At 44.6% G+C, this 15,224-nt stretch overlaps 1 protein-coding gene across 3 annotated transcripts in view; it reads right to left on the reverse strand.

Annotated features, from left to right (window-relative positions):
• Nucleotides 1-7: 7 nt before the first annotated feature.
• kdm6a (lysine demethylase 6A) overlaps nt 8-15,224 on the reverse strand; it is a gene marked incomplete at its 3' end in the record, with an annotated part of 37,934 nt that continues 22,717 nt past the window's right edge. For all 3 annotated transcript variants that reach the window (XM_023950739.1, XM_023950740.1, XM_023950741.1), the window contains 18 exon segments: nt 8-149; nt 228-415; nt 491-605; nt 679-827; nt 904-978; nt 1,057-1,109; nt 1,199-1,404; nt 2,915-3,020; nt 3,101-3,230; nt 7,008-7,885; nt 7,961-8,320; nt 8,401-8,505; nt 9,161-9,232; nt 9,325-9,417; nt 10,515-10,655; nt 10,869-11,088; nt 12,436-12,534; nt 14,803-14,929. In XM_023950739.1, the coding sequence (XP_023806507.1) occupies nt 8-149; nt 228-415; nt 491-605; nt 679-827; nt 904-978; nt 1,057-1,109; nt 1,199-1,404; nt 2,915-3,020; nt 3,101-3,230; nt 7,008-7,885; nt 7,961-8,320; nt 8,401-8,505; nt 9,161-9,232; nt 9,325-9,417; nt 10,515-10,655; nt 10,869-11,088; nt 12,436-12,534; nt 14,803-14,929 (3,259 nt within the window).

Below are 15,224 nucleotides of genomic sequence, written 5' to 3' on the forward strand. Positions count from 1 at the left end.
TCCTCACTTGATCATCTCAAAAAGCTTGTGGTCCGATACTTTGATGTTCCTCGCCATGTTCCAGGAGAGATGGATCATAGGGACAATGGATTTGACGCTCTGCAGCTTGTTCCACTCGTAGCGCTCAACTGCCAGCTTGTATTGATGTGCTGAGGATGAAGAAAAAACAAAAAGATTTCATTGTCAACTTCCGGTTCTGCATCCCCTTCTGGATCTGCTGCTCTCACCTGTGAGGGGTCCCACGTTCCACGCGATGTTGTTGCACCAGCCGATGGCCTGAACCCAGTGAATGGCGCCTGTGTTGAGCCACACCAAATCCCCGGGCCGCTGGATGAAGCGGTAAACGGGCACGTCGGTCTCGTACAGGTCCTCCAGGTTGGGCCACCAGGAGCCCATCAGAAAATTGATATTGTTCCTGCAAAAAGGTTTCCAGAAACATCAGTCACCAAGGACCGATCAGCACACCGCTCAGTTCTTTCTGCCGCCATACTTTTCACAGAAGCTGTTGATGACGCCCCAGTACGCCTCAGGGACAGCGAACCATTCGCAGTCGCCAGGTCCAATGTTGATGTTGACTGAGCAGAAGTTGTTGTTCTCTTGGTGGCCTACAAAAACGCAGAAGAGCAGGTCAGAATGACAGGAGTAAAAGAGGAGAGGCGGGGAAAGAAAAAGGACTACCTGGCGTCCTGCAGCCCGGCACCTTCATGTACAGCTGGACGGTGTTCATGCCCAGGATGGTGTGTCCCACGTGACTCAGCAGGTTACCGGCCGAAACCACCCTGGCAAAAGCAGGCAGCTTGGTCAGCTCCTGCAGCTGCTGCTTCCACCTGGAAAACACCCGTTAGAATGAAAGAAAGAGGAAGACGTTGAGGGGAAAAAAGCTGTGGATCTTGCTGAACTCACTTCTTCTCGTCTGACAGGTCGATGTTGGTTCCAAACTTGATGTGTCTGAAAAGACCTTTTCTTCTGCGCATCAAACTGAAAAGAAAGCAAAGGCATGGAAAGGTTGACACAAACATACAATGGAAATCTGCAAGTAAAAAAACAACAAAGCACCTCTCTGTGGAGCCTGCTTCTGCTTCCACCTCTCTCTTTTTCTCATTCTCCTCCTAAAAGATGCAGAGGAACTGGTTATGTTTTAGCAAAGTCCTTTGGATGTTGAGGAATTCGGGCAGACAGTAATGGAAAGCGTTCGGACCCGCAGGGAGTCCTGGAAGGACGAGGCCTGGTACTGTGCGTATTTGAGGATGGTGGTGTGGGAGCGGCTGCTCTCGCAGCGCCACATCTTCTTGGCGCCGCTGGGGTCCCAGTTTTCGTCAGCGGGTTGAGCGAGCTGGGTCCGCACCTCCACCAGATGTTCGGGGTTGGCCTCCACCAGAGTCTTTGTGGAGAACAGCCCTAAATCTGAGGAGGATGACAGGATGGCTCAAAAACCACTTCGACTAAAACACGCATTACATTAAGAAAAATGGACATAGATGAGGTTCACAAACTTTAAAGACCCACTTTGATCATCTTTTGATCTTTTTTCCAATTTAGAATTCGCTTATTTTTCTTTACATATGTCCTCCCTCATCAGAAAAAGAACAATTTTTCATCAGACTGGGTCTTTTAGCGCCATCATCCTCTTATTCTAAGCAAAACAGAAACAGAGAATTTTGTGTTTAAGGTTTTCTTTTGAAAACTGACGGAAGTAGCGCTGAACGGGTCGTCATTCAGAGGCGGCTCCTGCAGTAGATGGTGAAGCTCGCCGTGCTGAGAGAATCTCTGAACAAGGTCCTGAATCCAGACATGGAGACGTGATTACTGATGCTTTTGTGAAGCTCTCTGAAATAAATAAACCTGATCTCTTAACATCACCCATGTCTTCCATGCATTGACTGAACATGAAATCTACAGAGATAGAGTCCATGCCTCCATGTTGCGACGAGGCTGAAAACTCTGGAAGGTAGCTCCTCCCACACGCAGCGAGAGCGTCACGTTTTTTCTACAAGCATCCAGCGGCAAATTTGACGCCTGTCTAAACAGAGACACAGACTCACTGCATGAAAAATGTGGTCATGTCCTGACATCTCAAATATGACATCTGTCGCAAAAATGATTGCAAATTTTAAATTTGTGTGATTTGTAGAAAATTGTTTTTTCCTCATCCTTTCTTCTGGGTTTTCTGCTCAGATGAAGCCCTGTGCTGTCCTATGGACAAAGGTTTTTTTCCTCCCGTCTTCATTCCAAGAACATTTTCCATATTTTACACGTTTTCATGCCAAGTTATGTGGTGTGGAGAAATGTTTGCACAGTTCATAGAGCTGGAATGAAAATATATGAAGCAGCTCAATCTCCAGTTGACAAATGCTCTATTTTCATGATTCTAAGGAGCTGCAGGAAGCCCCAAGAAACAAACAATCAGATTACGGACTCGAATTTTACTCCTCAGGTTCAAACTGGGATCAGTAGTAAAGGTTTCACAGTGAACGATGCTTCTGGACCTGAGTCTTTCCTGGATTGTGGAAAAAGTCAGTTGTGGACTTTATGTTGACCTAAAGACAAACTGTTTCCCATCAGAACATTTAGGGGATAATGAACTACAGTTCAGATTATTTTACAACACATTACGAAGATTAGGTATTATTAAAAATAATAAAAGCATGTCATGACTATTGCAACATAATTATAGTTTACCAAATCTGTTCCACAAAACTTCAAGGAGAAGATGAAAGGAACCACAGACCTGTGGAGTGCAGTTACACTTCTCACCAGCGAGTGGTGCTCATGTCACAAGTGAAAGAAGTCATGCGGATGGAGAGTGTAGACTCCTGTGAGTCTACCTCACACACCAACTCCCAGAATGCCATGGGAGACCGGCGGCGGACACCATGCTGCCCGTCTAACATGCGAGATGCTGATGGCGTCTTACCCAGCTTGAGCGCTCCAGCCAGCCCCCTGATGACCGTGACCGGGTTGGCGGGGTTGGTGCAGAACTGGTGGAGTGGGGGGAAGAAGGCATCCCTTTTGTTTTCCAGCTGCATGTCAAGTAGGAGACAGATGGGCATCAGGGATGGCAGAGGCTGGAAAACCCCACAGTCATCTATGATGCACTTACATAAACACTGGGTGTGGGGGGGTTGAGTTTGTCTTTTGGGAGCGGAGGAGAGGGAGGAGCAGGGGGCCGAGGTGGGGGGCACCTGTCCAGGAGGATGCTGCTGGTGGACAAGCCGTTCCTTCCCAGATTCCTGTAGGAGCGTAAACACGACATTACTCTCCTGAGTGGGACCTTCCCACAGCTCCACCTTTTCCCTCAGCACACTAAGTATGCAAGTGTGGACAGAGGAACCCGCTTTACAAGAGTCAGAGATCAAATATTTCTACGTCTCAGACTCCACAGTCCTGTCAGACGTTTGTGAACAAACTATTTAAACGGTTTCCCGTTTCCCACAACAACAAAACATGACAGCAAAACAGAAGCACGAGTTTCCTTTGCCATGGCGATGGATCTCCTCAACACCATCACAAAGCAAATATTGGGCTTTTTTCATCTTCACTCTTCAGGGGTTGACATAGCCCAGAAATTTGCACTGGCCCACAGGGCCAGTAGTTTTTGAAACTTACTGGCCCTGCCTGAAAGTTACTGGCCCGACACCGCGCATAGCGGGACCCGCCGCTCCGCAGGTGCTTGCAACTTTAGGGGGGTCCGGGGGCATGCCCCCCCGGAAACTTTTAATATGGTGCAATTTGGTGCATTCTGGTGACATCACTTATTTCTACACTTTTCAATGACTGAAAATAGACCATATCAAACTTAAATCTGCTCTAGTTTGTTTCAGATGTTTTGAAGAGAGCACTGCAGTGTAGTAGGTAACACTAGTTCAGAAGTTTTCATGGTGCTTCTAACGGCAAATATCGCAATAAATCATAAACCTTAAATGTGTTAAAACAATCTAATGGCAGCTTGAACCATTTAACGAATCAAATAAATCCCTTAATGCATTTGACCAATCGGATGGACGCCTTCACATTGTTGACCAATCAGATGGAGCCCTGTTATGTTAGATGTTTGTAACCTTCGTCAACGTGGGTCATTTGGAGTATAATTTTTAAACTGGGAATGGTTATTTGGTTATTTTGCTGTTTGTTTATATACCGCAAATTATATCGTTATCGCAATTTTAATCTCTGATATCGCATATCGCGAGTTTTCCTCATATTGTGCAGGTCTACTGAGATCATTCAGCTAACTAGAAATACTTACTGCTTACAGTGTTGTAAAGAAAAACAAAATTAAGTAGTTTAACATTCTACTGCATTTGAGTCTGAGATTCAGGTATTTGGAGTTGCCTTTAATTCTTTGACATTCAGCTTAAAGCTTAGTGCATACAGTTTCATCTTCAATGCATTCATTAAATATCTTGCTGTCCATACTACTAATTATACCCATTACTCCATCTAACATATTCCTTTATATTCCTGCCATGTCTTCCACATCTCTGACATGCTTCAGTCTCTCTTCAGTGACGGTGTCGGATTTATAATCAAATGTAATAATAACCCACTGGCTTGTGCCTTCGTTGTTGCTGTTTAACATTGTTTTGTATTGAATTGTTACATTCAATAAAGTTTGAAAAAAAAAAGTAGTGAGCGCGTGCCGCGTGGTGCTCGGCAGTGAAAGCCGCGCGCGCGCAGGCAGGAGAGAAGGAGAAGTGATCAAAGGTTTCCCATAGAAACCCTTGAAGTCTGAACACAGGACTAGCAGAAAAACTAAATTATGAAGACGAGGTAAATCTACACGTTTTCGCAAAATTTACTTTATTGAAAAAGGTGAAGAATATATAAACCGTTAGATATTTTAGTGGCCCGAGCGGACAAGTGAAAAGTAAAGTCTTGTGGTCCGCACTGCTCGAAAAACAGGACCGGGCCAGCGGACAAATGGCTATGTCGAGTCCTGCTCTTTACTCTGAAGAGCTGCAGCAAATCAAACCAGCTGTGGTTTGCTGTGTTTAACTCAAAAGACAAAATGTGAGGAATCCCTTATTTAAAACGTTAAACATTCGTGCCGAGTCAAATTTTTTTTATATCTTGATCAGCTTCAATAAATGAGACGAACCAGATGTGAAGCAAACTGAAAGATCCTCAAACATTAGACAACACGCTGCAATCCACAATGGGAAACAGAGTTTTTCATGCTTTGGGAGAGTTCATAGAGTGTCCCATAATATCCAAAGGTTTGCACCTCAGTTGCCTCACTTAGAGTCAGAGGTCAGGACTAAAAACCCTCTCTGAAACAGCAGAGCTTTTTTCAGTTCCACCTAACACATCTGGATTGGCAGAGGCTTTTGGGAGTTGTGTTGTTTAGGTATGTCAGATGTAACCATCAACTGTATCTGAGAACTGGACTGAGTGACCCCCTCCCCCTTGGCATTCCAAACAGGAAGTACCTGCTGGTTCCAAGAAGCTAAAATCCTATAGACGTCTATAGAGAAATGAACAGCTATTATTCAATCATTCTATTGGTCAGAATAACTATTCTGACTTCCGTGTTCAAAACTCTTGCATTCACACGTAGCTATGCAAGTTTCCACAACCATGTTTGGGCTCTACGTACAAAGCTTGCAGCCATGGAACGCGTGTTGAGAGTTTAACCAGTTGAACTTTGACCAATCAGGGCCTCTGATTTGGCAGTGGCACATGGATGGCATCCCTTTTTATGTCGCAGAAATGCCAACTGTGTACAACTGATCATGAAGGAGAAATTAAGAATTGCGGTTTGTGTCTGTCTGGAATTCTATGAGACCAATCCTTCCATGTGTCGCAACAGAGATGTGAAAGAAAAAGCCTGGAGCAAGATTCACCACATCTTCATCACTTTGACATCTTCATCACTTTGACATTCCACACCAAGCCTCTTCTAACTGTATGTAGTGGATATGTGCTAGTAAATCGTATAAAAAGAAGCCCCATCCTGCTTGTGCAGGATGAACATCATGGGCTAAATGCACACTCAAGAAAACATGTACCGGTATAAAAACAAAAAAAAATTAAACAAGACAACGTGTTTAGCGCATTCCTGAAAATGCATCACATTTTCGGTGTGTCCGTAGCTTTAGAGCTGTGGACTTCAAATAGGCTCTTTCCTAATTGGCGAAAGTGGTTGCCATAGAAACGTTGACTCAGACTCGGAGCAGGACAATGTCAGTGAGCAGTGAATGGTCCAACGTGGCATCTGTATCACAGAAAAGGGGAGACTGAAGTGACTGCATTTGGTTGGAGCTGGAAGTCATTTTCTATGGATGATGTCAGTCCAGTGATCAGATCCAATCAATGAGTGTAACAGTTACACACGGCCTCACAAAGACAGCAGCATCCCAACTGTCTTCGAATAAATAAGGGGGTGGCAGAGTGATTGTCTGGGGCTGTTTTCGATTCTTCAGGAAAATTCACTTTATTCACTGAATTTTGCTTTGAACCACGTCATGTTGAAAGTCCATCAGCTGAAGTCTCTAGGCTTCTGCAGCAGAGCAGGATGCATAAACACAGCAGCTGGTCCACCTCAGGACAACACAACAACAAAACCAAAGTTTCAGAGCCAAAGTATTGACCTGGGTCTAGTCGAGATGCTGCCACATGGCTTCCTATGGGCTTAATCCAAGAGACTAGGACAGATATCGTATGTTTATACCGATTTGTGCGGGTTTGGATTTGAGGGTGTGGCTAGAAAAAGGAAAACATCTGCATGTTTTGCAAATGTGCAATGTAGAACTTTACAGAGAAGTACAGTTACCTGCTGGAGAACAAACCTAACTTCCCCAAACCTCACATCATCCTGCACCAGCCTGCACACCTTACAGCATACAGGCAATTGTTATAGATATATTATGCAAGAATGAGGATGGAATAAATGACCAAAAACAAGCGATTCTGGAAAACATTTCAAAAGACTGAGGTTGTCATTTTTCTAATCATCTGCAAGGTTCCAAATGGAAACATCTGCTGAAAACCACACCTGAGCTTCTTACCTGCACGCTTTCAGCACTTCACTGGAGCTAGGATAAATGGAAACCGACGACCAGGGACTCAAACCAGAAGACTGTCTGTGAGCTCCCCAAGCCTTCAGTGGGCTCCGGGAGTCCTCCAGCCCTCTCCCGTTGAGAGCAGGTCCCTGACCGTTGATGCTGGGCGAGCTGTTCAGGCCGGACAGGCCGCCAGGGGTGTGAGGGTCCGCTGAAGACGAGGAGGCCCCGGTTGTGGCAGAACACAGAGAGGATGACGCGCTGGCGTGCTCTGAGGGCGGCCCCGTGGCAGTATGGAGACCCGAGTGGATGTTGTTGATTTTCTCTGAGGAAGACCCTCTGTGGTTACTGCAGTCTGTGTTGTCATTACTTGTTGTATTGGCTTTTCCCTTTAGCAAGGCTGAGAGTTGAGGATTGTCAGAACTTAGTATACTGGGGGGGGAAGAAGAGTTCGGCTGAGGCAAGCTAGTGGCGCCGTCCACCCCCCCCGGCTGGATGTGATTAGCTAATCCCTCCATGGGGGGGGTGCTAGGACTGTGTGGAGCCTCTCCAGAAGGCCTGATGGTGGCCTCTGAACCTGACGCTAAGGTTGAAGCTCCATTGGTGCTTCCATTTTTGCCCCCAGAAGGTGCATTGTCTTTGGCGTGGACACCTGAGATAGTAGCAAAGTGAGGAGGCGAGGACAAGTGGTTGGGGGTCGTCTGGGGCGAGGTGGGGGATAAAGAGGAGGCTGAGGAAGAGACAGTGCAGGGCCCAGAACCATGTCCAACCTGATTCAGTATGCCGGTGGAGGAGAGGGATGTCTGAAGGGGGGAGGAGGACGAGGAGGAAGGGCGTTCTCCATTAGGACCAGCCGAATGTGAACCTGGATCTTTCTGAAGCTCCTGAACAGGGAAGAAGTCAAAGTTCACCAAAAATCTAACTGAAGTGAACAGATGCAGGTTTGCTGAAAAACCCACCTGAGTGGTAGTGTTGCGCTGCTGGCTCTTCCAGGTCTCATCTGCATGGATGGTACTGCTGCTGGTGGCAGAGCTGGGATGGTTGGCGGCTTCACAGGTGTGAGGTAGAAAGGTTTTCTGAGAGTAAGGCACATTTCCATTGACCGTGCTGCCGCCTCCCAACCACAAGCTGGGACTTTTGTCCGGGTGTCCTGCCGAAGGGCTCATCGAACAGGCCCCGTTGGCAGAAAGGGGGCGGGCGCCTGTGTGATCCAAGGGGGAAGAGTGGAGGAGAGCTGTGTGGTGGGGAGACGGGTGACCCGATGGGCCGTTGGAGAGGCCAGGCCGTGGTTGGTCTCCTTCTGCTGCCGACTGCCTCATCTGAAACACAGAGCAGCTCAGGTATCCATGTGTCATGAACATCTCCAAACAAGCATTCAGACGGGAGGCTGCAGACGTACCTGCTGCTGCTGCTGCATGGAGGAGAACTGCCTCTCCAGCTGTTGAAGCATCTGCAGCTCCGGAGGCTTCAGGTTTACCCGGTGGGCCCGCAGGTGATCCAGGTGCTGCAAGTCAGCGGAGATAAAGTATTCAAATACTCTAAAAGTAACCCTAAATACATCACAGACAGCAGCAGAAAAATAGATTTAAAGTGAAATAAGTGTTCTAGTTGTTTTTAACATGTTGTGCCATGTTTTTGATGATGAAAATAAAGCTTAAAATTGCATTTCTGACTATTTCTTTATTTGAATTGCTGTGAAAAAATGCTGTTAGACATAGAACCGGCCACAAGCTCCCTACTCCATTCCATTCTGACGTGTCCACTTGTAGAAGACTAGATCCATGTACGTCTTTGTTTTCCTCGCCTGACCTGGCATCTGCCTCAAAACTGCACACCATTTTTGCTGCACTGCGGATGTTAGTTTGAGGCTGTGATGGGCTGTAAGCTAGCCGAAAAGCAGGTAAACAGAGAGCTCGGTTATGGCTGACAGGAAGAGGGGCGGGCTTGCTCTATGCTAATGGTCGTGCCCACAACCCAGAGGTGAAACAACATGGCATTTGTGCTTCACCTCTGTGCCTCCGTCTGGTTATATATGTTTACATAACAATGATATACATGGTTGGACTCATTTATTGTTACATTTTATTAGAATTGTGGTTCTATCAGGAATTTGTCATGCCCTGTGCATTGTGATGACATCGGCATCAAGTTCTTATTACCTTAAGCTTGTGCGGTGGTAAATAGCAGCTGGCCATCTGCGGTTGATTGGAGCTGATGGAGTCTCTAGCATTCTGTCAATGAGATCAAAGCACCAAGATGCTCTTAGAGAGCTCTTAAACTCCCAACTTTCAGCAGTGGTGAAAGCCAAAGCTCTGTGTCGTACCTTCTCTGGGCTGGCACTTCGTTTCTTCTTGGCCGGACTAGTTTGTGGGTCTGAGTGATTACTGGCAGGTGGGGTCTCCCCACCTTTACAGGCCTGGAAATCCATCAGAGAGACTGAGGTGAGACTGGTTCTATGGCCATAGTTACAAGTGAGTCCAAAAGGGTCAAACATGGATGCAAATGTTGGACATCATGGAGTCTGCACAAACATGCATATGCCAGGGAGATGGACTTTAAGGGTTATGCATGTAAGAAATATATATATATACATCATTCATCCACACTTGGTTACCGCTCTTGTTGATGCTAAACACAGCATCAATGTCAACAGAAATGCTGTGAATGAATGCAACCGACTTAAAGGTCCAGGTTTTGAGCATCCGTGACACGACAATCTAACAGATGTGATCATCTAGAAAGCTGCTTTTCAAATGAAAGTGTGGTAATGAAACGGGTTAGGGTTAGGATGAAAAATGTAAAAAACCCGTTAAGAGGCTGACAGTAACTTTAAAACAATGCTGACGCAAGCGGAAGAGCTCAAACATGATGTGCACCTTGTTTCGATTTCTCAACTCCTCACCTGCACCTGATGCTGACAGGATGCAAGTCAACAGTTGTGACACACGAACTTTGATAATGTTGGGGGAATATGAGAGTTCAGGCTTGACATCTATACACATTTAACTAAAGCTAAAAGTCTTGGACATGTAACTTTTTTGTTCTAACCGACATTTGTTAATGTTGTTTGATGAAATCTCCTGTTAACGTGCCAGTGCCTTAATGTTGAAACTAAAATCGCAACTAAAATCGCAAAACAATTCATATTCTGCAGAAAGTTAAATGGACATTAGACACTAATTCATTGTATTTGTTATACAATTCATCCATTATTGAATACCTGCTCTATTGTATTGAAATTTGGGGAAAAAACTGTATATGAATTCAGTTCTCATAAGAAATATCACAGCTAAATGTTGAACTAAAGGGAAAGAACGATTTCAGGTCATGCTATAACCTTTAACTTCAAATCAGAGAGGCTAAATCAATAAACATGCTCAAAATATATACAAATATAATATTCCAAAAATATGAACATTAAGAATTGTTTTGTCTATATTTGACAGTTATATTTTGTGTTTAAACTAAGAGATCTGCATTTGTTGGTGTTCGGTATCGATCCCAGGATCTCACCTGCTGTGCCTGTGCTGCGTTCAGGGTCCCCTGCCTGGACGTGAGTTCAGCGGGGATGGGAAGGCTCCATGCCTCCTCAATACTAGGAAGCATTTTGCTCTTATTTTGCAGACTACCTGGATGCAGGTTACACAACTGAGCCTGAAGCATGAAGACAACAAAAAAAACAAAAACACCTAAATTAATTCCTTTCCCGGGGTCACAAAACATATCACAACAAGCACAATCTGAATTTCAAAAGCGAGTTATTTATCAATGCTAGGCTAGGAATCCACCACAACAGCAAAGATGGTGGCTGAGTGATGGATGTGGCGGCGGTGGCGGGGATGGCGGCGGAAGCAGCAGCAGCCCCACCTGCAAGAGTTTGATGCGCTGAGTCAGTGCAGCGGTGTTCAGACAGGCCCTGCTGCGTGTGGCATTGATGTAACACTTCATGGCGTCGTGCAGCTGGCCACAGGACTCGTAAAGGGTGCCCAGGTCCATCCAGGCGGCGGAGTGGTTATGATCAAGTTGAACGGCGCAGATGTAGGCCTGAAGAGCGTCCATAGGCTGGTTCTGCTGCTGGTAGAGCACGCTGCAGGGAAAAACAGCACAGATCCTTCTGAATCCCACCTCTATGCCAGTCGGATTTCATGAGAAAGTCTTCCTTCTTCTGAACCCCAAAAACTCTGGTATTACAAGACCTTCTGTTGAACCGCCCTCACTGTGTCAGTCATCCGAATCCGAATCAGCATAACTAAGGCAAGCCGTCACTGCCAGGATAAGTGGAAATTGGCTTTTTTTGTTGTTTTTTTTGCCAAGAGCGTGATTGTTTTTAAGAAGTGCAATCTCAAGAGGCGTTACCAGACGAGACAGGCTAACTTCGACAAACTAACGGTGCGAAACATTCAAGCAGCTGGAAAGTGTTTTACGACACAGCAGCAATTTTAACAAGAGCCTGCGAGTCAAATGAAAGTACCTCAAAGCGAGCTAGGACGTGGAAACTCCGAATGCAAAGAACTGCAAACCTTTTACTGATGAGGAATTCATTAAAAAAGACTGCCTGATGAAAATGGTGAAGAACATCTGTCCTTAGAAGAAGCAGGAGTTCGCTCATGTTTGCTCAGAACACTGAGGACTGGAGAAGACATCTCATCTGATATTACAGTCGGGGGCAAAAGGAACAGAGCTGGAGCTTTTTTCATTAGCCTGCGATGAAAGCTCAGACGTGTCCGACACCGCTCGTGTCTTTGAGAGGAGTGCAGTTTGTCCGTGATGACATTCCAGACCACCTGCAGACGGAGCTCGGTGAGCTGCAGTGTGACGTTGAGTGACGCAGTCGACGTGATGTACAACATACACTGGGCTATTGCTCGCCATTTTTGCTATGTTAATAGGCTGCAGACTAGTGAGAAAGCGCGTAAACAGATGAATGACGGGAAGTAGGGGTGGCCTGGTACGCCCACAACTCAGACAAGTATTTCTAAGAAACTCCTGCTGCTCTGCAGAAACGCTCTGAGAAAACGACACAACAGAGGTTTTTTGGTTTCGGCTAAAAACGGCATCATCGAAAGTAAAAGGAGGAGGATCAGAGTGGGTCTTTAAAAGCTTCATAATTGTCACACCACTACACAGGGAAACCTGTGGGGCCAGATGCTACGAGACAACAAAAACCTGGACCAAAACAAAAAGAGCGAACGCTCTAAAGAGACACAGATGAGACGAGCAGCAGGACGACAGAAGGAGACTGACTGCTAATGCAGCAGAAATCTGTTTGGTCTGTTGCTTTAGGGATCAAAACAGAAAAATATCCACTTTGGTAAAACCCTCAGGCTTTTTGGCAACAGCAGGAACCAAAAGAACAACATCTGGCTCCTGCACAGACAAAACAAAACAAAACAAAAGCGGATCCTAGCAAAGAATCAGGAGAGCTTCTTCTTACCCTATGGAGCACCAGGTATCAGCACTGGCCTCTGACTTGTCAATGGACTGACGGTATGAGATGAAGGCATCCTGCACCTTCCCAATACTGGAGTAGCACCTGAAAGTCAAACATTACATCTAGTCAGTTACTGAATCCTAAGAATATATTGGAAATCCCAGCTTTTAGGTTGCTTCTTTGCCAAGGCTTCATCCTGCTTTCTTTACATTTAATTCAATAGTACCTTGATATTCTGGAACAGAAACTAAAATGTGGATTCACAGAACTTGCATTGCAATCTGCTGGCACAGTTATTGTAGATGATAAGGTACAGTTGTTGGTCATTGTGTGGCTAACATTGGACTCTTTGAAAACAAAACCCTAAAATGCAGTTTTCTGATGTTAAAATCATCAAAGTCTGTTTGGAACATGTGATCCAGTCAAAGCAAATGTGAGGAGGTGTTTCTAAAGAATAAAAATAAATGACAAACATCGTTACAACATCCAAATTCATTTATCTATTTACAAATCTACCAGATTTAAACTAATTACAGATTAAGCCACGATAAATAATGCTTCATTTTGTTCCTAGGGAATTTCTCTCTCGTGACTTTTGGAAAACTATATTTGTTATGCGGTTTTACTGACACCACTAAAATGCTCCCTTTTTCTTCATGTTTGGTTAATTTATCTTCAACTTTCTGCTGTTCCCTTTAGGGGGCGCCACAGTCAATCATCCGCCTCCTCATCTTCTGTATCCCACTTGCTCTCACCTCCCACCCTCACATCCTCCTTCTACATCCATGACCCCCTCTTTGGTCCTCCTCTTTCCCCAGTAGCTCCAACCTCAGCATCAATGTTACCAACATCATCACTGTTCCTACTCTTAATGTTTCCAAACCATCTCAATCTGCTTCCCTGCATTTATCTCCAGAACATCCACCATGATCTGTTCCTCCTGAATTCATTCCTGATCCGCTCCATCCTCATCACTCTTAAAAGAGAACCTCAACATCTTCATCTCTGCTGCCTCTAGCTCTGCCTCCCGTCTCTCCACCTTTCCTTTCATTCTTGATGAAAACGAAACTTCATCAACTGACTGTAAATACCAAAACCATGTTGTCTCCAATAGTCTGTCACATGCGTAGATTAACAGGCGCTGAAAACAGAACAGCTGGCTTTCTGCTTGTTAGGAACTTTTTTCATCTGGGTTTAAAAAGAAACAATCAAGTGAGTTCAAATCTAAAGATTCAAGTTCTCAAATTCTGAACATAAAGCCCGAGTTGAGTCAAACCTAACACACTTAAGCTTGGTTCAAGTGTCAGTCCACGGGCATATAGTACATCGTAAAGTTGATCTAACTTTTAAAAGAGTCAGAGGCTCAGTGTACAAAATACTTCTTTTGATGTGATAAATGTTCATTGATCTTCTTGATGTAAGGCAAATGCAAACTTTTAAAATCTCCATTGACGTGAAGTTTGTGTGGATGCAGAGGCATTGAGTGGCTAATGTCTGCCAATGATGGAAGGGTTGGGGGTTTGATCCCCTCTGACACTTGCCTGCCTCCAGTGAGGCTCCACTGGTGTGTGAATGCATATGAATGTCCTGCTGAATTTGCGACTGAAAATAATGAAGTTTACATTAAAATTGCAGCAGGTTTCTAACAGTTGAATTTTTTTAGCACCGATATTTCAGCTGGAATTTTTCAAGTTGTTTTGTTTGGATTTCAAATCTTTATGGCTTGATTTGACTCCATGTCTTTGTAGGTTGTTGTTTGTGTTAAGACAAACCAATAGACACTTTCTGCCAGTTTAAAATGCTTTTTTTTAAAGGATTTATTGATCCTGAAAGTCTGAATCTATGAACCTCTCATTAGCTTGACTGAACTGCTTTTGTTAGCCTCCATCCAGCTTCAACTGCTGCCATATTTTGCTGTGCTTTACGGCAATAAAATGCCGTGATCCGGTCATGATTTATCCAGAATAATAAGCTTGAAATGTAAAGAGCTGATCATAATAAGAAAAAATTAAAGATCCGATCACTGATCAGGAGAAAACATCCGATTTCAAGTCTTCAACCACGTGATTGGATCGTGAAATCCCAACTTTTCATTGTTGGAAAAAGAAATGTGGCCCTCAGTCTCACCAAACACTGAAGTAGATTGGAGTATTTTATGAACAAAAACTAAATGGAAGCTGAGAAACTGGTTTAAATATTTCTATGGGTTCAAAGTTCATAACTATAATTATAGTTTTTCATTTTTTACCTAGAATGAGTTTTTCTTACAGATAAAGATGTCAAAACAGGGAGAGTGCTTCAATGTAAAAAACCTAATCAGCATCCAGAAACAACTCTTTAGCACTGACGTCTTGTCGTCATCTGTCCTACCTGCCAAGGAGGTACCAGGACTGGCCAGAGTTTGGGTCTGCTTCCAGAGACTTCTGCAGACACTGGATGGCGTAGCTGTCCTTGGTGCCTTTGTCTCCAAGCTGTTCCACTGTGTGATGCATCCAGCCTGACGAGCAGAACCGAATGTGATAAAACAGATATTCCAGTTCAGCGAGCAGCCAGAATTCAGCTCTGTTTGCAGAAGCAGTTTCCAAAACAAACCCCCGTGTCATGACCAATTCCACAAACACACAAAATCAGTCCACGCAAACAATGATGGATGATTACCAGTGTTGGGAATCTTACCTTAAAAAAAAGTAATAGGTTATAGTTAGTGGTTACATTGTCCAAAAAAGTAATTAAGTTAATAACTCAGTTACTGCATCTTAAAAGTATTTAGTTCCTCAGCCGGCAATAATACA

This window comes from Oryzias latipes, chromosome 21, assembly GCF_002234675.1.
Source record: "Oryzias latipes chromosome 21, ASM223467v1".
In the NCBI taxonomy this organism is placed as follows: Eukaryota; Metazoa; Chordata; class Actinopteri; order Beloniformes; family Adrianichthyidae; genus Oryzias; species Oryzias latipes.